The 26,130-nt window shown below is 41.8% G+C and overlaps 1 protein-coding gene across 1 annotated transcript; it reads left to right on the top strand.

Annotated features, from left to right (window-relative positions):
* Positions 1-272: 272 nt before the first annotated feature.
* bmal2 (basic helix-loop-helix ARNT like 2) lies at positions 273-25,838 on the top strand. Its single transcript, XM_072694720.1, has 17 exons — positions 273-640; positions 13,288-13,417; positions 13,752-13,805; positions 13,892-13,933; positions 15,181-15,338; positions 15,451-15,530; positions 15,832-15,924; positions 16,781-16,898; positions 17,068-17,214; positions 17,846-18,086; positions 18,682-18,788; positions 19,280-19,430; positions 19,597-19,664; positions 19,896-20,010; positions 20,109-20,199; positions 20,299-20,398; positions 20,550-25,838. Exons 1-17 carry the CDS (start codon positions 583-585, stop codon positions 20,702-20,704), a joined length of 1,908 nt encoding a protein of 635 aa, XP_072550821.1. The 5' UTR covers positions 273-582; the 3' UTR covers positions 20,705-25,838.
* The last annotated feature ends 292 nt before the right edge of the window (positions 25,839-26,130 follow it).

The raw sequence follows: 26,130 nt of genomic DNA, 5'->3' as shown, positions 1-26,130 counted from the left end.
GCCCCAACTACGTGTTCTAGTTAGAACGCGAGCGCGCATCGACCGGCCAATCAGAAGACAGGAATGCGCGCACTAGCTGAGCGTTCTACTTAGCACACAAGCACACATTATTGGACCGCGGCCCAATGACCGCATTTTTCTCTGCTTGCATAACATATCGCGTGACTTGCTGGGTGAGTAACGTGAGGGGAAGCGCAGGGAGGGAGGGAGAGGAGGAGGAGGAGGAGGAGGAGGGATGTAGGAGGGATGTAGGAGGGATGGAGGGGAGGCGGAGTTCATGATAGCTGGTAGGAGGGGACAGGTCGTCGTCGTCTTCCGCGTTTTCCCGGATCTCCACCTCTGTGTGTCCTGATTACACCGCGCTCCGCTCTCGCACGTTTCTGCGCTCAACCCCGTCCCCCTCCTTCTCCCCACCACTGACTTAGTTGAAAGAAAAAAAAAATAATAAAGTCAATTATACAACGTTCCGCTGTCCACCCCCGCCTCCCTCTCTCACCTCTGTCTCCCTCTCCGGCGTTTACTATCCGCCGCCTTTCCTCCACATGCAGTGGAGTGCTGGGCCCCGGCGGACCGGCTCCAGCCATGTCGGCGAGCAATGCAGCGGCCGGCGGCGGTGACAGACCGACGGGGGAAGAGACAGGTAAGGCTTCTTCTGGGCGGCATGTTTGAGTTCTGGATTCGCCGCGGTGTGATTCGCTGCACTGGGATCTAGCGTGAGTGTGTGAGTGTGTGTGGATGTGTGAGTGTGTGTGCGACGGAAGAGAGGCAGAGGGAGCTGCTGGTGCTCCCCGCTCTCGGCTCCGTGGACTCGCGTTCACTGAGAAACTAGGTCAGTAGTTCAGTAGAGCAAACTCTCGCAGTCGACGGTTTCGCGCTGGACGTTACCGGCAGAACCGGCTCCGTTAGCCCGTTTCAGACACCGGGTTGAGGATGACATGCTGTCTTTGTAAACTGACACCCCTCCCGGCCGTGTTTTCGAGTAAACCGGGCTGTTGTGGCTCAATTTCGAGCGGTTTGATCGCGGCGAGGCCCGGCAGTGCAGAGAAACCCACGGAATGACTTGTGGCTAAGCTAGCCAACAGAATATCGCGTTGACGAGGGGGTTAAACGTAAAAACAAACTATTTAGCGACATTTAGATGATTTTTTATAGCTTAAAACAAAGGTTATGAATAAATCACGAGATTAGACATAGACTGGCTAACTTTGCCTGGCCGTGTAGCCAGTCTCTGCGCTGTGACGGTTAGTTAGCTACGCTAGTTAAATAATAACAACACGGCTTAACGGTTTTCTGGTCGAGTGCTGCTCTCCGTAACTGTCCCTTCGCCTCGTTTCTGAGGGAAAGGCGGAGGTCCTGGCTACGTTTAGCCGTTTAATCGATGTTGTTTATTAACCTTTTCATATATTTCCCCATAACCTAGATAGCTATCTACATTGGCTTCATCTTACGAAACGTGCCAGTGATGTTTGACTGGCTTCAGCCCAGAAAACGAAGAAGTCTCTTCGGTTTCCAGTCAGTTTTTAAGCAGCTTGTTGGAGGAGACTTGGCTTCCTACCCGAGCTATTTATCAGTAATAGTAGCATACCAAGTAATTAAATATTAGCTCAAATGGGTCTATTCCCCCTTTATTTCAGCCTCGTTGTTGTGTAGCTGTACAGGGTAGCTGGAGTTAGCTATCTATCTAGCTACTATTAGCAGCCTGTGGGCAGAAATACAGTGCCATTCAGAAGTGGGCTGACTTCCACCACAAACAGCTCGGTTAAAGCGTGTAAAAATGTCAAATACGACCCCCCTTATCTTGGTTTTGTGTCGTATCCCCCCGAAACGATGTCATATGTGGTGTGCTGGTAATGCGTAAACGGGATCCTGCACAGTGCCGGTTGTATAATATCTAGGTCAGACTCGGCACCCTTGTAGGCCATCGCCGTGATGCCCTCTTCATCTTCAGCGTCAGAAACCCTTCAGAGCCTTCGGGTCCGAGCTGGAAACATGGCCACAAACAAAGCGGTTAAACATCTACATGTAGTTTTTCTAGTCATTTGAACAGTGTTGAGTTTAATCTGTCTGGATAAGCCGGGAGAGAAGCTCTGGTATAAACGTGGCTGAGGAGGAAAGGGCTGCTGTCAGCCTTCACTGGGGCACAGCAGATGCCTTACATACATACATACAAACATACATACATGCATGCATAGATGGAGGCATAAATACACTTACTTAGGAAGCCTAAAATGCTCCCCGGTGCACGCTCACATGTCTATAAAAGTCACAGATAGACAGACAGACAGAGCTGCCAGGAGTATAAACATGCGTGCCGAAGGAGCTCCAAAAGCGAACAAAGAGTCTTTGTCATCATTCAGTTCTGTTATGGTGTTATTTTAATGCCTTTCTTTTTGGCCATCCTGAACCAAACCAACATCAGGTTTCAATAATAGCCCGTAAATAAGTAAACGCAAGGAATAAACCTGCTAAATTAAAAAAAGATATGTTTTAATAGTGTGAGAAAATTAACATAGGAAAAAGAGCTCAAACTCAGCTCGTTTAAAGTGCAGAATTATAAAATGTGATCAAATATAACATATAAAAGGTTGTTGCACGTTTACTGAATTGCTGTGGTCCTAAAATAAGTAATGCAGGTTAGGAATATACGGGATCATTGCTGTCCTACATATAGCTTGTCCATTATATAAATGCCAGCTTTACAGGAAAGGGGTGGGGGGGGGGCAGTCGGATGGAGGTCACTGTAAAAGATTTTATTTGTTAAAAAGGTGAAGTTATTTTCTACATGTTTCAGGTAAAAAATATGTTAAAAAGTGAAAAATCGTGGAAATGGACCTTTTTTTTTTTTTTGCGTGACTGAATAGGAAGCTGCCGCTGGAATGTAAACCCCAGTGCAGTTTTCTATAAATATAACCGTGAGCGTTGCAGTACTGTCACACACAGGTCCCAAACAGTCAAGCTGTTCCTCAGTCTGTCCGTCTGTAATATGACAGACCTGAATCGCCTACTGGAAGGCAGCAGATCAAACAGCTGATGCTCAGGATGGCTTTGTGTCTTGCGCTAAGAGCCCTCATTCATCAGTTTGCCGCAATCCCTGGTTTGGTTATCGCCGTTATCGCTGTTTTTATATGACTTTTAAATCATTTGATATCTGAATCGTCCTGCATTAATTCTGTTCTTTTTAATGATTCAATTTTAGGCCACTGAAGAGAGGAGTGAAAACAATGCAGTATAAAAAATGAACTATTTAAGAACAAATCTGACACAAAATAAAATGTGGTAAAATTTGGTGTTTAGTAAAAACATGAAGTGTAAACTTTTACAGCTTTGTTAACAGAAATTTGAGTGTGTTGCTTTAGGGCAAGTTCATATTAAATTCTGGTCAACTTTGTTTACACTTGAGCTGTTTACGATGGGTGCAGTGTGTGCAGGGTGTGGTTGGTGTGGCGCAACAGATAACCCCACTACCTGCCACTGAGCTACCGCACCATGTGGGAGGCTGGGGTTCGAATCCTGGTCTGGGTGGCTATGCTGCGCTACACCAATAAGAGTCCTTGGGCAAGACTCCTAACACTACATTGGCCCACATCTGTAATACGAGTAACCTTGTAAGTCGCTCTGGATCAGAGCGTCAGATAAATGCTGTAAATGTAAATCCACAGTGTGTCATTGTGTATGTATGTGGCTTGTGTGTTAGCTTGTGGCTAACATTAGCTTGTGTTTAGAGGTATTAAAGCTTTTGTATCAAATATTGTAATTGTTTACGGCGTTGGAAGCTTTAATAAACTGTAAACTTATTTATATTCACATTTTATTTATATTCATATTCACATTTTATGTCAAAAAGTGAAAAACAGCGGAAAAAATTAAAGAAAATTAACATTGTGTCTAAATTTAGACCAATGGAAATGCTCCAAAATGACTTCCATTTACATTAATAGTTTATTTTTTCCCTTCCACTGTAAACTTGGAGAGACAAGGTTGACAGTGGTGGTGTATTGCAGCAGTTTCTGAATGCAGTAATACTGTGTGGTTGTGTGTTTTAGTGTGGTTAGTAATTCTAGCGGCTCTAAGTTGAGTAACACTCTTTGGTTCGTGCCGTAGGAGTATTATCCTCTCTCTGTTTTAGCATTAAGTGCACGCTCGTATGCATCTGTGTATTTTTAGCAGCATTCTGTTCCCTCGCCGTCTGCTTCGCTCTACATGAACACATGCTGATAGATGGATTCGAAGGCCAGGTTGGCACAACCTGATCCCGAACAGCATGGAGTCCGCCATCCACCAGTTACTCCTCTAAAGCATCAGAGTTGTTTGTAAAGGTTCGAGTTTCTTCCAGAGCCTGTTTGTTTAAAGTAGCTTTCAGGTGTCAGCTGATCTGCTTTTGTGGGGGAAATGTAGTCATCTGACCTGGTGGTGTTCTGCATCTACACATGCCCCCTCTCTTTCCCTCTTTCCCTATTTATGTGGACGGTCAGTTGGTTCAGTGAGGAGTGCATTTCTGTGAGTTATGGAGGAACATGGTGTCATTGAATTCCCAAGATGGCAGGCACCTCCCTTAGTGGGTCACGCCCCTTCTGTGCTCGTATGTAAAGGAAATTGCATGTAAAAGACACGATTAGAAAGACCTCTTATGATTTGAATGTGGGGGGAACGGTGGAGGGGGTCGTTTAGAATAGATGTGAGAGACATTACCATTTATTTCAGGAATAAGAGGAGTTTTAGGAGCAAAAACACACACCATTAAAACACATGCAGGTAAACATGATATAAACCAACAATAATGTCTCATTTGGATGAAGATAGTTGAGATCTTGTGAGCTAGTCTAGATGTGTTCAATTCCATCACCAGTTCACCTGATTTACCATCTTTAAGGTGTGGGATGAAGACTATAATTAATACTAGACTCCCATTAGGAGAGCTTTGGAGATGTTTTAATGAACACAGTGATGTAAAACCACCGCTTTCTGTATTCATGTTATAAGTATTTATTCCAATATTAGTGTTTTGCTGCTCAGATAAGGAACTTTTTCATTCTCATCAATTTTGTGCCTTTAAAGTGCCTAAAACATTTGCACAATACTGTGCGCACACACACACACTCAACCACACATGCACACACTGCTTTGGTATATTTTCTAGACCTTAAGTGCTTGGGAATCGTATTATGGCTAATGCAGAACAATGAGGTAGGAAATTGAGTTACAGATTACACACTCCATATTTGTCTTGTTGGCTGTGTCCGAAAATGAATGGATGCTGCCTACTCAGGCAGTATTGGAAGGTCAGTCATGTCCAGATCGAATGCTTCTATAAAATGCTGCCTGCTAGGGTACCTTGTTGATTGGTGAAGGCCGCAGCATATCTGGACCATTCGTTGTCTTTCGTATTCCCATGATCTTATGATCCCATGTTTGATTCAGGGTCTGCATCTATATTTGGGCTATATTTGAAGGCTGATCACGTCACAGTAGAGCGTCAAGGCTTTCCCTGTTTCAAAGACTTCTTTGCATGTGGCCGAGAAATGCTTCCTGCTTTTCCATGACGATGAGGAATCCAACAGGTGGATCCTTCGCCCGTCAACATTTTCCGAGATGCACTGCATGCGGCGAGGATGTAGGGTTGCTAGGTGACAGTAGCGGCCTTTCCGGAGCACCGGTAAGGGCAGGAACAGCAGTGCTGTGATGCGAACATGAAATCTGCTGAGCAGCTAGAGCAGATCGTCTCATTTAATATTCTGGTGTGATTTAATATTCTCAAACCGTACGTAAGTAGGCGACCTGCGACATGGGTGCTCTCGCTATTTCGTTCTACAACATGTAGCTTTCAGGAAAACCGGTCATGATGTTGAGAAATCCGCTTGTGAAAACAGTTTTATCCACTTGGAGCTCATTAGGACAGTTAACAGGGCATCGCTTCCTCTCTCACTGCACGTCAAACTTCAGCCTTGTTCATCAAAATTTAATCGAAACCGACGTTCGAAGCTCTAATCAACATAACTTAACTTGTGTCGATTATTTTAATAAATAATGATGTCCTGTTAAAAACATACTACCGCGTGTGTAGTCACATGACTCCACCCTGTCCAATCCGCGACGTGCAAGCAGCATGGAGGAGAACGTTAATCATAATGAAAACAGTTCAATAATCGTGACGTTGATTTGAGGTTGTGTGGTCCAGCATTGCATCAGCCGATCAAGATAAAATTCAGATCGATCCTAAAAGTCAGTCCTCGGGCTTTAAGATAAGATCCTTTATTAGTCCCGCAGTGGGGAAATTCTCAGTGTCACAGCAGAAAGGGACAGCAAGACACTCAGTTACAGAAATGTAGATAAATAATTTACACTATATACACAATATAAATAAGAATTAAAAAAGCAATACCAATATTATTTACAGGTTATTGCAAATGACTCTTAATTGCACATGGAGGGGTGGGGGGGGATATTGCACATAGTATTTTTGCATTGAGGGATCTCTGTTCCCTGAACATGTGTGTGTAGTAAACCAGGACTGACCGCCATGTTGCTTTTTACATTTTTTTTCTCAGGTCTCACTTGAGTCTCGTCTTGAGGGGTAAAAAAAAAAAAAGTAACACTGCGGAAGTGAGCAGCAAATTTTACTAATTTTATTTATTTCCTCTTCTGTCGAGAAATTGTCAGTGTAATAGCTACATTTTGGCTTTTTATGTCTAACAGGTTTAATTTGTTATGCTACCAGCTGACAGTTGTTCTGTATTCTGGCAAGATCATGACACATTGTTGTGTTTGAAATATGATCCAGGTATCTGCCTTCCGTGCCCATGGCTCAGCGGTTAGAGCTCCGGGCTGTCGATAACAGGGTTGTGGGTTCGATTCCCGGGCTCGGCAAGCTGCCACTGTTGGGCCCTTGAGCAAGGCCCTTTACCCTCTCTGCTCCCCGGGCGCTGGAGTTGGCTGCCCACCGCTCTGGGTGTGTGTGTGTACTCACTGCCCCTAACACGTGTGTGTGTGTGTGTGTGTGTGTGTGTGAGTGTGTGTTCACTACCAGATGGGTTAAATGCGGAGGACACATTTCGCTGTACACTGTACAGTGACAAATACGTGCACCTTTACCTTTACCTTTTTACCCTCACTTTATTAACTCATGTTGTTTTTGAGTTGATCGAGATCACATTTGTTTTTTTTCCTCATCCTTCAGTGCCCCACTTCAGTATGTTGTGCATGTAACAGATTAAACAGTGCTGCCGTCATTGTTGTCGTTGTAGTAAAATTATGTTAGTAAATGTTTATTTAAATTAACTTGACATGTTTGGCATGGCCAGCCCCTGTTGCCTCATTTTGCCTGAATTGACCTTCGAATCATGTGTGGTTGGTTTAATGTTCGCTCTCAAAGTGAGGTTGAACGTCAGACTACAAGCCCAGTTCTGTTGTGAGTTGTATGTTGGATCCACATAAATGCAGTAGGGTTAGTTGAGGCTTCTCTCATTAAACTGTGAGTAATATATTAACCGATGACGCGGTACATCCGGTAGACGCTGCGTCAGTGACATGGATAGGAACCATCTCTTTTCATAGAAGAAGTGCCTAAAAAAATTGGAGCAGCCTTGAAAGAGTAGATTGGCTCGGACTTGCATAAAGCAGTGCCAGCATCGAGCTGGGTCATGGAAAAATAGCCTTTGCTCCATACAACTTGAAAGTTATGAAAACAGTCCCACTTTTCTGCATTATCACGGATTCTTTTTAGAGCAATCTCTTCAAAACACCCCCCCCCCTCGCCTCCCTCCTCTTTATTTTGTGGGGAGAGCTTTCTCATGGTGTAGTTTAAGTGCTGTCTGAACTCAAGCCAGGCACGATTCAGAGGTCATTCAGGCTTACCAAGAATGCCAACTTGTTGCCAACTGTTGGCCAGTTTTCAAAATGGCACAATTTGTCAGTGTTTGCCCCATTTTACCTGATTTGATATTGTTCATGGTGTTTGTGAGGATGCCTGTGTTCTGTTTACTGTATCGAAGCTACATTTAAACGCTGAATGCATAATAGAGTGGGTTCCTTCTCAACATTAATGATTCAATTCATTAACTTACTTAATATATAATTGCTTTCACAGCGATATGTGGGAAAGCTCTCAATGCTTGGGTAGCGCAGTCAGTTATTTCATTTATTAAGGTTTGAAGGTTTTCTAGTTTTCATTTGCTCCTGTCATTAGTTTTCATTAAGCAACAATGACTAAATAGACTAAATTTGCAAAATAGTCTCAAACACATAAATACGGTCTCTAATGAACCTATCGTTTCGCTTTTATTAAAGAAAATGAATTTTATTCGTTTGGGGAATGTGGATCATGCTGGGTAATTAGGTATAAAGTCAGATCAATAAGTATTTGGACAGCGACACAATTGTTTCGTAATTGTGTAACCACCACAATTAATTTGAAATTAAGCAGTTGATGTGATGGAAGGTGTAGACTTCAGGTTAAGGTGTTATATTTGTGTTGGTTAGCTTGTTATGCAAACTCATGGTATGCTGTCCAATGATGTGACAATTCAATTAAAGGAGGCCAATATAAAGCTGATATCAAATGAGAGACCGCAGAAATGTTAGGAGTTCAGTTGGTAGATTCTTAAAAAGAAGGAGTGCTCGGCATAGCTTAGCAACACCAAAAGGCCTGGAAAACCTCGGAAAACTTCGTTTTAGTAGATAAGTGCAGGATGTTTTTGTCTGGTGGAAAATATCTATTTGAGTCAGGAGGTAGGAGGAACACTCTCAATGAGGTAGGTGTATCATTGTGAAAGGCTACAATCAAGAGAGGCCTCAAAATAAAAATAAATACAGAGGGTTTCTCAAGATGCAAACCACTGGTAACACTCATGAACAGAAAGGACAGACAAGAACTTTATACCTTTATAATAGAAAACATCTGAAAAACAAACCTCCCCAGTTCTGGAACAATATTCATGAGCCTGTCAAACATGATGGAGGCACTGTTAAGGCATGGGCATGTATGGCTTCCAATGGAAGTGGGTCACTGGTGTTTATTGATGATGTGCCTGCTGATAGAAGAAGCAGGAGGAATTCTAACGTGTAGATCTGTACTTCAGTCAATGCAGCGAGTTCAACCGCCTCAGTTATGACAGAACAACTGTTTACAGTTCATGGATAAAGACCCAAGGCATACAGCAAAAGCAACCCAAGAGCTTCTTAAGTCAAAGAAATGTTGAATGTTCTTACTCATCTGACCTCAACCCAGTTCATCATGCGTTTTTCAGCTAACTGACGATAGCTGCAGTAAATGCCTGGCCAAGCATCTCCGCAGAGGAAAGTGAACATTTGGTGATGTCAGTGGGATCCAGACTTCAGGCAGTCTTTGACTTTGATTCGCATCCAAGTATTAAAAATAATCCTGATATTTATAATAGCTAGTTTGTCCAATCACTTTTAAGCCTGTGCTAGTGGAGACAAAAATGTTGTTAACATGATATACTATATTTGTGTTTACATCTGAATAAAAAATGTAAGTCTGGGCTTTAATCACATCTGCATTGCTTTGAGGTGGTGTGCAGAGGCAAAATGGCAAAAGTGTCACTGTCAAGATACGTATGGGGCTGTAATGACTGTAAATGCACACTGTCAATATCTCTGTTTCTGTCATTGTCATCTTTTATTTTTAAGAATTTTTATTATGAATTGATCAAAACAGAAATGGTCCAAAATGACTTGTATCAAAATCTCTGTACATTAATTTTCATTAAAGATTTAAGATGTTTTGAGTTCCTTCTTCCATAAATAGATGATTTTTAAAGATGAGGTTTTGTTCTTAAAGCTATATAAACTATATAAAACCGTATTCTTGGACTGCTTGATTTCTATGGTGCGTTTATGTATTTAAACATTCATATTTAATATCTGCAGCAGTCAGTTTTTACCGACTGATCTGCAAAGCGGGAGCCTATAAAACGCTCACTGAATAAGAGGTAATAGGTACTGTTTGTTTGATGTATCCTGGAAAATATCTCTGCTCATTGTTCAGTCAGTTATCAGCGCAGCACTGTCATCTCCCTCTCTCCACTGAATGACGTCACTTGGTTATCATCGTGGAGCAGCGTTGAAATGCAGGTCATATGTGTGTAAGTGACTTCGCTAACTGGGCAGAGAGGGAGAGGGAGAGGGAGAGGTAGATCATGGCAAGGTGTGACCACAACATCCCCTTGTAAAGCCCAATAATCCTGCTACACATCTTCACTCCAGAGCCCAGGATTAAAAATCAGGTTGTTGCTGATCTGTTAATGACTATTTAGGTCACTGGGCCTGTGGAACAGTTTTAAATATAGGAGCCAGGGACGTGAGCTGGGTTTGGCCTGGCCCGCTCCATTGTCGCATGAGCTTGGCCGCTCTGCCATGTACACACACACATACACGCAGTACTCTGGAGATGTGTAGGAGTGGTTCAGGGGCAAATCAACATGCTTAGAGGCTTAGAACAACAGGTGTCGCTTGGCCACACACACACAGACAAGGTGAATCGCTTTATTTGTGAATGGGATTGGTGGATAAGAGTGTTTTCCTGAATGGCAGTAACATGAGCCACGTGCGTGGCATGATGTGTGGTGGTTTTAAGAAATGCTTTTATAGGAAATCTCTTGAAAAGGCTTAAACTTGTGAAGAGAGCTTTTCATTTCTTTCAGAGCCACACCGGCATTGCAAGTACAAGTGTCTTTTAGGGTTCTTTTAATTCACGTATATCTGTTTGTTTTTCAGTGATTTCTTTGAAATATTGGCTTTCCTAGGGCAGATCGAGTGACAACATGTATCTTTAATGAAAAAAACAAAGCTGAGTTACCTAAATTTGCAGACTATGAATGGCATAAAGTCCCAACAGCAATGTGAAAGACTAGTGGAGGGCCTGCCAAGACATGAAGGCTGTGATTGGCAGTCAAGGTTATTTCACCATAGCTTTTTAAATGCTATCAAAGTTAAAATATTAGTACTGTGGTGTTTAAATCTGAATAATAACTTATTTTCATTTTAATTATTATAATCATTTATTTGCACTATTTGAGCAGTTGTCATTTTTACAAATAAATGCTTTAAATGGCAATATTTATATTTGGAATTTATGGTTTATGAAATACAACGCAAATGTTAATTTCCCTAAACACACTGCCTATAAATAATAAAACCAGAGAAACTGATAACGTAGGGTGGTCTCTTAATTTTTTTCCAGAGCTGTATGTTTTAACTTTAATTTTAAGATTATGGCCTCTTAACGTCCTGTTAGTGATCATGATGGACTACAGCTCATAGCTTCTCTGTGCCCACATAAAACGGTTTGTTTGACAGCATTCTTTGGATTGACCAAAACACAGCACAATGGGTTGAAGAAGCTCAGTACAGATCTGGTAAGTAAGATCGTAGATTTACGCAAGTCAGCAATGTCCCTTAGAGACATTTCTTAACAACTGATTCAAAGATCGTCAGTTCAAACCACTGTCCGTAAGTCCAGTTTATTAGGATGTGTATCTACTCTGACCCAAACGGTCACCCTCAGAGTGAAATTTAGCTCTGATGGTCAAGAACAACCTAAGACCACCAAGGCACGTGCCTACCATGAACTGCAAGATGCTGGAAAACCAGTGTCACTGTGTGCAAAGAAGCAGGTTTTACATCAGAATGGACTGAGGCAGCTGTCCAAGAAAGAAATTCCAGCTTCAAAATCACACACACACACACACACAGTCAAGCTGACCATATTGACAAAGAAAAAGCCTTCTGGAGGAATGTTTATGGTCAGATGAACAAGAGATTGAGTTTTGACCGCACTTACCAGAGGTATTTTCGGGGGAGTAAAGGTGAGGCACTCAACCACAAGAACGGTGTGCCAGCCGCAGTAATGGAAAAAGGAGGACTACCTCTGAATTCTTCAGCGTATCCTCCAGCTATCAGCTAGATGATAAACCTGGACACAGTTCAATGATCGGTATATTGTGGAATCCACTTAAAATATGGGTCAGGAAACAACAAACCAACAAAGTGGTCAAATATCCAACTTTTAATTCTGTCGAATGCTTCCAAAAACCTCTGGTCAAGGTGCTACTTGATTGGTACAACATTTAACTTAATATTAGCTGTGCTGTCTGTATATTTTTTACCTAGTCGTTATAATTCTGACCCTGTTGATTTTAAAAACACCCCAAAAAATTCAAACTTGTGCAGCAATTTCCTGTTTTTGTTATCAAAGGTAGGGCTGCACAATATTGTTTCAGCATTGTTACCACAACGGGAAATTACGTCCTGTTATTTTTGATTGAATCTGCCCAGTATTGCTCCTTTATTTTACTCCTGTATTAGATAGAGTGCATTACTAATCATGATCAATATCTTGCAGCCCTAATCAAAGGTGCATGTGGTAGTAACTGCCGGTTACTAGTATTAAGCATTTATGACAACCCTACATTTCTTTCATTAAATCTGTGCCTGTTTAAGTCTCACGTGTTATCTGTGCTTTCATTTGACTTAAAAAAGAGACGAGGCAGAAGAGGCTCATCTATTCTTAAATTAGAGCAAGGTGGAAGTCCCGTGCCGGGTGCTAGATTGCCAATTATTTGTGTGCTTATTTGGTTGACCATGGTGTGATTACAGTTCTCTAATTCTGAACGATAACCTAGATGTGACTGTGTGTGTGACTTCTTGTATAAACATTTTTATCTGTTTTCAGGACCCCCCCCCCCCACCCCTTTTAAGGTCCACCTACAAAACTGGGTTTCTGGGTATTCCTAAAGTTTCTGTTGTTGCCTTTCTCGAGTAAGGGTTTATCTTTTATTCAGACCTTACAAGTTACAAGATTGTTTGTGCGCGTACATGCTTTGCAGTCAGTCCGAATCGGTCTGTAATTTGAGATGGTTTTAAAAGAATTTCAGTCATGCCCTGGTTCAAGCAGCAATTTCAGTTTCCTTCACCACGTTCTTTGCAGTTTGACTGGACCAATGTGTAACTTTTTGCACATACCCACCCAAATTCAAACAGCTTGTGCAGCTCAGGGCTGTGCGTTTTAAGGAACTTTGAAGTGTGAGCAGATGGAACGTTACTAAAACCTACTTTAGCATGCACTTTATACAGCACTGCATTAGAGCTTGTTCATCTGAGCTTTGCTGAGTTGGCATTTATGTGCAGTTAAAGCCATTTCATTTGCTCTCTCCTGATTAAACACCAAATAATTTAAACACATATCCAAATCCATTTATTTCCAAAGTCTTTTAAAAAAAGATTTAAATGCTTGCCATTTGTGTGTGTGTGTGTGTGTGTGTGTTTTTTCAGGGGATGCGTTGGAGGAGAGACTCCAGAGCCACTCTGTCTCTATTTCCAGTCTGGTGACCCCCCCTTCAGCCGCTGGCATGGCTTCTGGCATGGAGCTGCCGAGGAAACGCAAGGGCAGCACAGACAACAAGTGAGTGTGTGTGTGTGTGAGAGAATATGTGTGTGTGTGCATATATGCATTTATGTGTCGAGTAATGAGAGAATGAGAGTGTGCTCGGGCTTGTGTGAGATATTGTGAGGGCATGGCCTGAATCAGAATGCAGTGTATTATCATGCATAAGAGTTGCTGTGTTTTCTGTATGACTAAAATCCTCTTCTTTGGCCTTTTCCCTGTCCTGGTTTCCTGAATTGGAGCAGAGTAGAGCCGAATGCTGAGAAATGTGTGTGGCTTGTATAAGTGCTCTACGAATGGAGGCTAGCCGCTTTTTTCAGGTTTGTTAATCACCAAACCACTTTGTTTCCAGGGAAACAAAATCTGCATCGATGCTGGATGAAGATATGGAGGATGAACAAGAAAGGTACTGTGTCTGTGACGACATTCGAAATGTTTCTTATGGAGGATTTTTTTTTTTTTCTTCACACCCTGATGTGTTTTTGCCTTCAGGTCAGAAGGAGAAGACCAACATGTGAAAATTAAGTGTTTCAGGTACTAAGGAAGAATTCCACATTTCCACCACACTGTAGTTTCTAATCTGATGATATAATAACTCAATAAACACTGTCTCTGTGGCTAATCACAGTATTTTCAGCAAATCCTGATGCACATGTTACTTTCATTAAATAAAATCATCGATGTGGCCTGTGCAAAAGTTTGGGCACCTTACAGAATCAGGACTTAGTAACACCATTTTTGGCAGAAATCACAGCTTACAAACACTTTTTTTTTTTTTTTTTTTTGTAGCAGCTTAAAGTCTTGCCGTTTTTGCAGTTGGACTCCTTCCCCCCCACTCTTTGTATTAGGCCTCTAGTCCTGGGTTTTCCTGGGTTATCTATTCACAGTTGTTCTGTGATATTTAGGTCAGGGATTGTAAGGGCCATTCTAAAAGCTTCAGTTTGTGTCTTTTCAGGTAGCCCATGGTGGATTTTGAGGTATATTTTGGATCTGTAGCTTGTCATAGAAGCCATCTTCTATTTATCTTCAGCCTTTTAACAGCTGGTTTGACATTTACCTGCAGGATTTACTGGTATTTTGTGGAATCCATTTGTCTCTTAACCTGTGCAGTATTGCCAATGACACTGGCAGCAACACAACCCCAAAAGCGTGATCAGTCCACCCCCATGCTTCACAGTTTCCAAAGCCTTCTGTGGATGTTCTGTAGGTTGTCACTTTTAAGGTTGACTTGTTATGACAATTCTGCAAAGGTTGTTTGTGCAGGCAGTCCTGCAATGTGAAACGGTGTTCCACTGCTCTTGACTTGACAGGCAGTTCTGTAGGGACCTCCACAGTTCCCCTGAACCACCATTTCTGGAACAAAAGAAATAAAACAGCTGACGACTTCTTATAGCCTGATGACTTTTTATTTAAGTTGCTTAGATGGACCCCTGATTGCTAAGTGTTGGTGCAAAGTCAGAAGATTACAATTGGTGACCAGCCTCAGGTCCTAAGAGCCTGCCAAAAAGCTCAAAGCCTTGCAGTGCGTAGGGTGTCTAAACTTTTGCACAAGCAACATTGAGGATTTTTTTTTTTTTTTTGTTAAGAAAAACATAAGAATAGCTATTTTTTTTTTTTAAGAAGGAAATAATAATCTTTGTCACACATTTACATTTTCAGTCACAATCAGTGTAGTGGTGCTTCAGGCCTGGGCCGAAATATATTTATTTCAGTCCTGTGAAAAGTTTTGTGTAGATCATGTGCAGAAGGTTTTTGATATTAAGCACGCTGTCTACTTGTAGAGAACCTCACAGCCAAATTGAAAAAAGGCGGCGAGACAAGATGAATAACCTGATTGATGAGCTGTCAGCTATGATTCCCACGTGTAACCCCATGTCTCGAAAGCTTGACAAACTCACTGTGCTGCGAATGGCTGTTCAACACCTCAAATCACTCAAAGGCAAGTATTTATTTAATATAAACATGCACACCTTTTTAAAGGTTCTGTTTTAGAAATCATGACCCAATAGCAATGCAGTATTCCCTGACTGCAGATTTTCCTGTTTCACCAGGTGCAACCAGCTCCTTTGCAGAAGCCAATTACAAGCCTTCATTCCTCCCTGACGATGAACTCAAGCACCTTGTCCTCAGGGTAATCCTGCAATATGCACCACAGCTGGTCCAGTATGGCTGTGCAAAGCCTACCTCTCTGAATGAAAGCACGTGCGGCTTTACAGTTACTAAGTGCCAAGATCAGTTTAGACAGATGTCTAGTGTGCATTCAGGGGCAAGTGTAGTGTCTGAAGTGTGTTGAACAGCACTTTCATCAACTTTATAGATTTTTAGCTTTTTTTTAGTGAGCTGTGAATACTGTGTGTTCTCAGTACTGGAGCTGCTCTTTCTTTCTCTGTATGTTTTTCATTCCTTTGACCTCTAGTGATCTTGTTGCCTAGGCTGCGGATGGATTCCTCTTTGTGGTTGGCTGTGACAGAGGGAAAATAGTCTTTGTTTCAGAGTCTGTTTCAAAGATACTGAACTATAGTCGGGTGAGAAATGTTTCTTCCTACGTAAACATTAAATATAGAATTTTAACTCTAACTTAATTCCTGTATGTGGGCCCATACCTTTACTCATTGCCCTCCTTGCCCACATTTTACATATTAGTTTCATAGCACCTTCTAAATACTTTGTAGTAGTTACTGAATAACTACTTACTAAGTAATAATTCTTCACCCAAAAAAAGTTTTAATGTCAACACCTACTATTCAGTACATCGTAATTATTCAGTACTTTCTAATAATTCAATAAGTAGTAATGGTTTAGTACTAAGTAATTATTTAGTACCTACTAATTACTTGGTATTTACTCATTATTTAGTAAGTAATAATTACTCATTACATAGCAATTGTTCAGTACCTGCTAATTATTTAGCATTTATTAATCACTTAATTTAAGTAGTAATATCCAGTACTTACTAATTATGCACTAAGTAGTAATTATTTAGTACCTACTAATTATTTGACATTTACAAATTATTCAATAAGTGGCAATTACTCAGTACCTGCAAATTATTCAGCAGGTAGTAACTATATTCTGTACTTTAATTATTTAGTGCCTGCTAATTATTCAGTAACTGGTAACTATTCAATAAGTACTAACTATTCAATCTACTAAGTAACTTGGAATTGAAGTATGTGCCCAAATATAGGCCTTTTAGGGCTGAACGGATTAGTAGACATTCCCTTGTTCTGTCACTAGTTGTAAGGCCTTCTTTCTATTACATTTATACATCCTATTCACTTTCGTTGTGAGCAGATCTAAGAAGAGTGCCTTTTTTGTTGTTCATGAATTGGTGAACTAAAAAGATTTATTGGATCATTTGAATGTTGTTTTTCTTCCTAGCCAGAGCTGATTGGTCAGAGCTTGTTTGACTTTGTACATCCCAAGGACATAGGAAAAGTAAAGGAGCAGCTCTCGGCCTCTGAACTCTACCCACGGGAACGCCTTATAGACGCCAAAAGTAAACACTTTAAAGCTAGAACTCCTCCTCCTTCTTTCATGACATTTTCATGTCCAGTTTCTTAAAGTCTATTGCGAGTAGGTGTGTTTGTGATGGATGTCTGTCTGATTAACATTCAAGACTACTTCTTGTGTGTCTATAAATCTCTACTGTGTGTCTGTGTGTGTAGCGGGAATGCAGGTGCAGGCAGATTTGCCTGTGGGAGCCGCTCGGCTCTGCTCAGGAGCTCGCCGCTCCTTTTTCTGCCGAATGAAGTACAACAAAGTCACTGTTAAAGAAGAGAAGGACTTCCAGGCTGGCTCCTCCAAAAAGAAAGGTAAGTAGCCCAAACCCATGCCTTAAAGTCCAGGAATAACAATTAAACTATTCAGTTCCTCTAGAGATCTTGGGCTCTTGTGCATTTGCTTTTTCCTGCATTGTATAGTAAAATAATAATCAGTGGGACTCAAGTACTTTAATTTGCCTTGTGTAGATAATGGCTCCTAACAGGAGCTGTTATGGATGTCAGTATTATTTTAAAAGGTACATAGTTCACACATTTGTGATGTTGAGGCCAAATTGATTCATTTTACCTGGGGAAGAGCTATAGTTTATGTAATTACTTGAAGTACTCTGATTTCAGTGCACACTTAAAAATGAAGGTGCATCGGTCACATTTAAAGTAGAACAAATCTGCAGTGTCTATCAGTAACAATTCCAGAGCCAGAGTTACTATCTGTAATTTACCAAACCCAGATTCTCTTGGTAAAAACCTGGTAATAAAACAGCTTCATGACATGAACATCCAACCTATGGCTCTTTAATCCCCAAAAATATGCTTATTTGGGTACATTTTATTGATTCTTTATCCTACAGGAATCGGCCACCCAAGCACTCCCTTGTTAAAACCCATTTAACCTCATTTAACAGTGGCTCCCACTGTGTGCTTTTTCTCTCTCCTGTCTCAGAATCTCAGCGGTATTGCACGGTCCACTGCACCGGCTACATGCGCACCTGGCCCACCAGTCAGCTCGGCACAGAGGGCGAGGGAGAGACCGACAAAGAAAGCTCGCACTTCAGCTGCCTGGTGGCCATCGGCCGCGTGCACCCCCACACCGTCCCCCAGGCCAATGGAGAGGTTAAAGTCAAGCCCACAGAGTTTGTCACTCGCTGTGCCATGGACGGCAAATTCACCTTTGTGGATCAACGGTAAACAGATGAAGAGTCAATGACTTAACTTTGAATTAGCTACCTTTATTATCATTGTAATGCTAGATTCTAGTCCTGCCCTCACTCGCATCCCCAGTCTTATTAGTAAATAATAAATAAAAAATGTAAAAAAGCCAACGCTATCCCGTCTGATGTGTGTTCAGCTCCAGTTTGGGTCAGCTGAGGCTGTCCAGTGTCATTTTAACAAAGCTAAGTGTGGAAAGATGATGAGCTGCTCTCCATTATCAGCATCACCATATAATGCTGATGTAATTTTGAAGTGTAAATAAAACATGTCAAGACTGTTAAGGGTTTTGGAATTTACTTGTTTTCAAGCTCTGTTTTGGTTAGGCCGGATTTTCTTTTAAAGGAGGAGGCAGTAGTGCAGTTTAGCTATGACAGGATCAATACAGTTTGGCATTCTAGGGCAGCTATTAGCTTTTAGTTTGGAAACAGTACTGTGGCTTTTTTTTCACTGTGAAAAACAACAAGGATTCATTTCTTGAGGGTACAGTATGAACATTCTATTAAAATAAATGTTTCATCTCCTCTATTTCAATGTACTGAATGCCCAGTAAATAGTGTCCTTTTACAGAGCCACCACTATCCTTGGCTACCTGCCTCAGGAGCTGCTAGGCACATCTTGCTATGAGTACTTCCATCAAGACGACTTGCCTCATTTGGCAGACAGACACAGAAAAGGTGCGTGTTCAGACTTCAGCACTTTGTTGAATCAGGTGTAATGGAGCAGTTTGACCAGAACACAACTAATAGAAAGTGAAAGCTGTAACAGCCTCTAATTAGCTTGATGACAATGCTCATTAGTGCTGCTGGATTTCATTTAGCCTTGGATATGCTGGCATTTAAATTCGACGTGTCTGGCTGTTCAAAGCTTTTTTGAGCTTTCTTGCTGTTGCAGATTTAATTGGCAAGGCCTACCAGAGTACATCACATCAAGATCAGAGAACGCTTGTTTGTACAGTTGACTCTAATAGAGCTGTAACGCTGTGACTCTTGTTCAGTGCTATTCAGCCACAGATTCAACAGTTTAGGAGTTGCATGGATGAAATTCCAGATCTTAGTATTGTAAACATTGCCATGTTTTCATTGTCCGTGTTGCTGTTTCTGTTGCTGTTACTTGTATGCAGTTGGCTGGTGTCTTCTTGTTCTTCATTGTTCCTCTTTCTTTGCAGTGTTGAGAAGTAAAGAGAAGATCGAGACGAACTGCTACAAGTTTAAAACGAAATATGGCTCTTTTGTCACCTTACAAAGTCAGTGGTTTAGTTTTATAAATCCCTGGACCAAAGAAGTAGAATACATAGTCTCAACAAACACAGTCATATCGTGAGTACAAAGGTCTTACCCTGCTTCTGAACGTCATTTAAACATGATGTTTAGTCTCACAGATGCTGCACTTTTATAATATTATACATGTGCGATCGCTTCAGCAGTGCTCCCTGAATGTTGAGATGGTAACCGTTTGTTGTCTGATGCTTGTGTTGTGACATAGTGGTAAGAGTAATCCAGGTGGATCAGGGGACAAGTCAGAACAGCCTGTTGATTCCAAGACATCTGAAGGTGATCATTTTGTTTAGTTGTGTGTCGCATTTCTACTATGATTCCTGTCTATATGAAGAACTGTTTACATTCCTAGTAATAGCTCAGAGATATGGCCCTGTGTAGTCATGTTCTCTGCAGAGGATGTTGATGTATTGATGTAATTCGGAACTGAAGGTTACATACAGGTGATGTGAACCATTGCAATAAAGGAAGACTATTTCATTGTTTTTGACATTTTTGCTTGTGTAGATGATGGCAAGAAGTCCCTACCCATCATCCCAGGGATCTCCAATGCCTCAGGCACAATGATTTATGCTGGAAGCATTGGGACCCAAATCGCTAATGAGCTGCTGGACTTCAATAGGTAATGTTCATCCTGTATTTATCAGGTGTTTTTAAAATGTTAGAACAGTCAATGAGAATACATGCAAGATGCATGTGACTTTGTTGAACTGTCCGTAGGATGAACTCCTCCCCATCCAGTGGCAATGCCAGCCCTTTCAGCCTGCTTCAGGACAAGTCTCCACTGGCCCTCACACAAGCCAGCAGCAACGTGAGTCAGTCTTGCAACCGGCTATGTGTTCAGGGTTGTGAATGTGTGTGAGGTGGGTTTTTGCGGTGGCCTAATTCTTTGCTTTTTGGTGTTGTCAAGGTGCCAAATGGGGAAGCGACAGATGTGGAGATCCCTGGTAAACCGAGCTCCGAGGATGACGCACAAAGCGGACCCTTTGCAACTGGCGAAAACGTCTTGGGTACCTACTATTACTTTGCATTGGTTTAGAATTCATCTCAAGTTGTATTCGTAAATTATGAAGTTATTGTGACCACTATCCATTAATACTTGGATATCTTTGTCTTTGTCTATCTGATTTTTTTTGTTTGTTTGTTTTGTTTTTTTAACAGCAGAGGGAGGCTCTCAGCTGGATCTGGAGGGTGTTCCAGGGCTGGGAAGCTTGAGCAGCGACGAGGCTGCAATGGCAGTCATAATGAGCCTGCTGGAGACTGACGCCAACCTGGGCGAGGCTGTTGACTTTGACGAGATGCACTGGTCTCTCTAACCTTACAGCTTCGGTGTCTTTCTGTTTGTCTCTTTTTGTTTTTTCTTCCTTCTTCTTTTTTTTTTTGAATAGACCCTTTTATTTCATGATGGTCTTTGTGTTTTCAAAGCAAACCATCCATCGTTGGGCAGATCATCCACATTCTTGGGCTTCTAAAATTTTTTTTTTATTTATTAGGGTTTTTTTTTTTTTAATTGCTCTTGTGAAAGAAACACAGCAAGTCCTCCGATGATTCCTCAGTGGAAGAGAGTGAGATCCACAGTAAAGGACACCTCCAGTCTCTCTCGCATTACCCTCACTTTTTTTTTTAATTCTCTGTCTATCTTCCATCAGAATGAAGAGCAGGGGGAAGCTAAGTACCTTAAGCAACAGGACCAGTTTTTATTGGTCTGCTGGGAATTTCTCTTTTCCATCTTTGAGGACACAGGTTGAGGGACGTTTACCTGGCCCTGTTCTCCTGTGCTGAAAGAAGCATGCCTCAGCCAAGCCATAAAGCAAGCGCCCAAACAGTCCACTGTGCTCCAGTGGATCAAGGGACTTTTTTTTTAATGTTGTTAGATGTTCTACACTTGAACTACGTATGGATGTTTCTAAGGCAAAACCGCACTGAAAATTTGACAGGATTCCTTAAGGATTCAAGGGAAGCCTGGTAGTTATTACACTCTTAAGCAGAAGGAGTTTAGACGTGTTTGTGTTTTATGATGAACCGGAACAACATGGGGATGAAGAGGCAGACGTGTGGTCATTTGAGTTGGTATTGGGTCTTGAAACCGTTCCCCCTTCCCTCTTCTATTGTTTAAAAACCGGTGTGAACGTGTGTTTCATTTGTCCTTGATTCATCCTTCCAAAGCTTGTATTCATAAAGCTTTTTAGAGTAGTTGATCAGATTCCCTTCTCATTTACTGTGACCGTACTAACAGGAACTAGAGGTGTGACGACACACACAGCCCTCAGTATTAGCTGCATGATACTGGCTTCACCAGACCGTATTCTCATTTTATCAATCAAAATGAAGGCATTTTTAAAAACTGCCATATGGTCTTCTAATGAAACTAGAGCTGGAAGGCCGAAGGAGTGAGGTGCGTAGATTTAACATGCCAGATTGTGCTTTTGATTGATGCTTTGCATAATTTGGTTCAAACAATGCAATTGTAGTAGACATCATAATTAAGAGTCCATGTTCTCCACAATAGTCAGAAAGCATGTAAACATTCAGGGTTGTGGTGCATCTAAATGCAGCTGGCCAGATGTGAGCAGCTCATTTCATACCAGTACAAATAAATGTGTACAGGGTTCTTTAAACAATGACCGTGTTTGTACCTGTACAATATTTTTTATATTATTTAATTAGTTTGACAAATTTGTCCTTATCTCCCAATTTGGGTCTGCCAAATAACCCCCTCATTCGTAGTTCCCCCTAGAATTAGCGATGCTTCCAACACCAGGAGGGTAATGAACACGTCTCCTCTAATACATGACAAGCCAGCCATCGCCTCTTTTCGAACTGCTGCTGATTCAGCATTGCCGGGGGTCCGACATGCTAAAGGGCACGTAAGGGTCCCCAGCACCACCACACCAGCTAACAGATGCCTATGCAGACCAACATCACTTAAGAGTGATAAGGGGAGAAAGCACGGCCATTGTGGTCTCTCGGACTCTGGCCGCTGATGGCAAAGCGGCATGGCTCAGGAGTAAGACTTGCAGTAGTGGCAGCGCATTCGACCGCTGAGCCTCTCGGAGACAGATGTCGATGTAAAGGTTGCCAAAAGTGTTTCTTTATGGAACCAAAAATTTTATGACATCTCTCAAAAAAATGCTTTTAAAGCATTAAAGCTTTTAAATTATATAGTATTGTGCAAAAGTTTTATTAAAAAGCATTTTTCTCTGCACTGTTTTTTCCTTGTAAGAGCTCCAGATCACATTAGAACCAATGCCTGTAAACATAGATACAGTACAAAGGAACAAGAATTTCCGATTCTGAAGAAAGTAGTTGAGAGAACAAAGCTATTTGATTGTGTTAAACCAACTTTGATAGTTGTTCCAAATTTAGACCTTTAGAGAGGTTTGGAAGATTGTTTGGTTAAATGTTTATGGACACATTTCAGGCCATTCCTATGGGAGTGTTTTTGTACAGTATTTTTGTTCAGATGCGTACTGTACGAACACTGTTGCACTTAAAAAAGAGCAGTAGTATGTTGCTTTGCACAACACACTAAAACTATTTTTAAAATACCATGCAGAAAACTTTGGAGATGTTTTAATTATCACAGTGATGTATTTTGTGTGTACATAATTAGTATTTATTTTAATATTAGTGTTTTAATGATTACATAAGCACTTGCTGCCCAGATAAGGAGCTTTGGATTAAAAACTTTTGCACAGTACTGTATATTTTGTCAAGATTTTTTAATTTAATTTTTAGACGTACACAGGAAGTGTAGTCATTCTTGCGTAAATAACGCTGTGTTTACATTAGTCGGAAGATCCTACTTATAAAGTGGGAATTGTAAGCACATCAAATCAGGATTTGTTCGCATGGTAAATGCACATGGATTACAGATTAAAATAATGTGCACAAACAGTCATGCAGCATTACTCTTAAATAACCCTCAAGACTGGGACAACCCTATTTTGTGATAGTGCAGGGCTAAGAGTGCTGTTAACAGTGTTATTCACCCATGACTTGTCCTGTGCATTGTTACATCTGTGTAATGCACATTTTTGCATTGTGACACCCCAAGGTCAACACATCCTACTCTGAAGCTTTATGAATACAGGCCCACATCTGTACTGCATTTAATGAAGTTTTCTAAAAGCTCGTGAATGCATCTAAGCTAATTGATTTTGATTGATTGAATGAGGCCCTCCAAACCGCAAAGGTCTTTTTTTCTTCTTCTTCTTCTTCTTCAGGAAAAACTGTCTGATAAACAGTAGGTGAAAAAGCAGTGGAAAAGATCATTCAAAAAAAAAAAAGTCCAGAACTCTCAGGGAGCAACTGAACGGGAAATCCTTTTGTCACCCATCATGTACAAATTCAACTGATAGACACATTCGATTTCTGTCTCCGTTGACCGAGCAAGGTGGCGTGAAGATGGTGTGTGTGTGTGTGTGTGTGTGTGTGTGTGTGTGTGTGTGTGTGTGTGTGTGTGTGTGTTAGTCATGGTATGTTTCGTTTCTGTAAATGTCAAACCTGTGTTTTGATCACTGAAGAAACTACTTCCTTTTCGGCAATTGAAAACAAGGTCATGTTAATGAGGCCCAGGGGACAGTTCCAGCTCGGCTCCTCAGTCCTCAGCGCCTTCAAGCTCCCGCTAGGATGCTTGGCGTTTCTGTGCTGTGAATGTACTGAGAGTCTTTCAGCGAAGAACGCACAATCAGTAACGTGTAAAGTGTTGGGTCTGCCCTCCACAGACTAAGCTGGACCACATGCAATATCTGAGTAGGAAGATAATGTATCTTAATTAGCCAAACCGCGCTACAGATTAATAATGACCTATCTGCAGAAGACCTGCTTTCTAGTCCCTCACAAAGTTTCCAGCAACACACGGTTGCGGTTCGACTAAAAACGAAGGAAGGAACACATTGGCGTCCGATTGCCTTATGCATTGGCACGTGTTTGACTCTTACTGACATACCAAAGTCATTTCATCTGACAAGACGATTCAGGTTCTCGACTGCAGTGCGTTCCTTAATGTACCAGAGCCATCTTCTGTATTCTGTGTGGGTGTGCTTGTTTTTGAGAATTGCGCTCATTCACATTGTTCGCTTCATATGCTACCACGACTACTACTTGAAGGGAGGAAGGTCCCATCCCAAACCGGTTCCCGGTTGATATCCGTCAACGACTCCACTGAGGTCTCCACTGTCCAGGAGCTCCACCTGCCTGTTTCAGACACGTTTGAGCTTGACAAACAGTCCCCACCCCCCCAAATGTCTCGACTTTACCAACCTGAGGACTTAGGGCATTTCCCTCCTTGAAACCTGCTTGGTGTGTTTGATGGGATCAATTGGAAGTGCGTTTGGGACTGTGGCAGACTTGCCAATGGTTCAGCAGCCTGGTGTGCTGGCCAGCGAGGGCTTAGATTGGTCAGCTGGGGCCTTAAGCACAGGAACAGCTGCTCTCTCTCCACCTGTATGAACAACCAGTGAGCTGTGACACATGTGCCATAACTATATGAGGCAAAAAAAAAAGAAAAATAATAAGAATAATCAATTGGTTCTTGTCTTTTTGAGTTGTATTGCATTTTCTTTAGGATCTATGTACTGTGTGCATTCACGCCCCCTTGGCATAGTGTCAGTGTGAATATGTGCTGTTTGTGACCTCTGCTGCAGTGGCACGAAGCAAAAACTGAGTACTGTACGTTAGGTTAGAACCACAGACCTTATCTTCTACTGCTTCAGCCCTGGTTTCCCGTACCTTGGAGTAGCCTGCATAGGAATATGCTAGTTTTTAATTTTTCCTTTTCTGTTTTGTTTCCTTTCTTGGTTTCCTGTTTTTCTCCTAGCGATATCCACGCATGCCGCCTTTTTGTGTACCTGTTCATTTTGCTTTTTGTACTAATTTTTTGTTTTGTTTAGTATTAGATAAAGGTGTCGTTTGCCTTATGAGACAGACTGGGATATTGCCCTTTTTTTATGTTGGGGTAGGCCCCCCCCCTTCCCTCTCATTTCGTCTTGGAGAGCGGTGGTTTAGCACGCTGAAGACTGTTCATCCACTGGGGACTTCGTCTACACTCGCAGATCCCACAGTTTCTCACTTCCATGAACTCCTCGTGAGGAAGGAATGTGGGTTGGACACGAGCAGGCCGCAGTCCTGCATGCATCACTCTGTCCAGGCCTTTGCAAGAGGCTGTCTGGAAAAACAGAGGGACTTCATCAAGGCCAGATCTTCGCAGCCTCCTCTTTTTGTGTTGGTTTTTTTTTTTTTTTTTTTTTCCTCTCTCCGCCTCTACCCTTTTCCTTTCCCTCCCTTCTTTCCCCTCATCCTCCTCCACCCACAATATTATAAAGCACTTAAGTGTATGATACCATCGCTGCTGCTGCTGCTGTCAACAGGTCTGGTTCATGGCAGCGAAGCTGTCTCTCTCCAGGCTGTCCTGTAAAAAGATTCTTAAATAAACATTAGTTTCATTTACATTCTGATTGTGTCGCACAGCTTCAGCCAGCTGGCGGTGGGGGTTCAAGCCTCGCCGCACTCTCTGTCAGGGAGGCGTTTGGTGTGTTCTCTCTGTCGGTGTGAGTTTCTTCTCTGGGTATTCCATTTTTCTCCTAATACATGTGGGCTTAGGTGAATAGGCAATGGTAAGTTGCCCCCTTAGTATGACTGAATAGGTGGTGCTATGTTCAGGATGTATTTCTGATCCGATCCCAGTGATTCTAGGTAGGCACTGGATCCAGTGGAAGTGGAAAGGATGAATGAATAAATT

Source organism: Salminus brasiliensis, chromosome 13, assembly GCF_030463535.1.
Source record: "Salminus brasiliensis chromosome 13, fSalBra1.hap2, whole genome shotgun sequence".
In the NCBI taxonomy this organism is placed as follows: Eukaryota; Metazoa; Chordata; class Actinopteri; order Characiformes; family Bryconidae; genus Salminus; species Salminus brasiliensis.
This window is presented reverse-complemented; position numbering and strand designations above follow the sequence as displayed.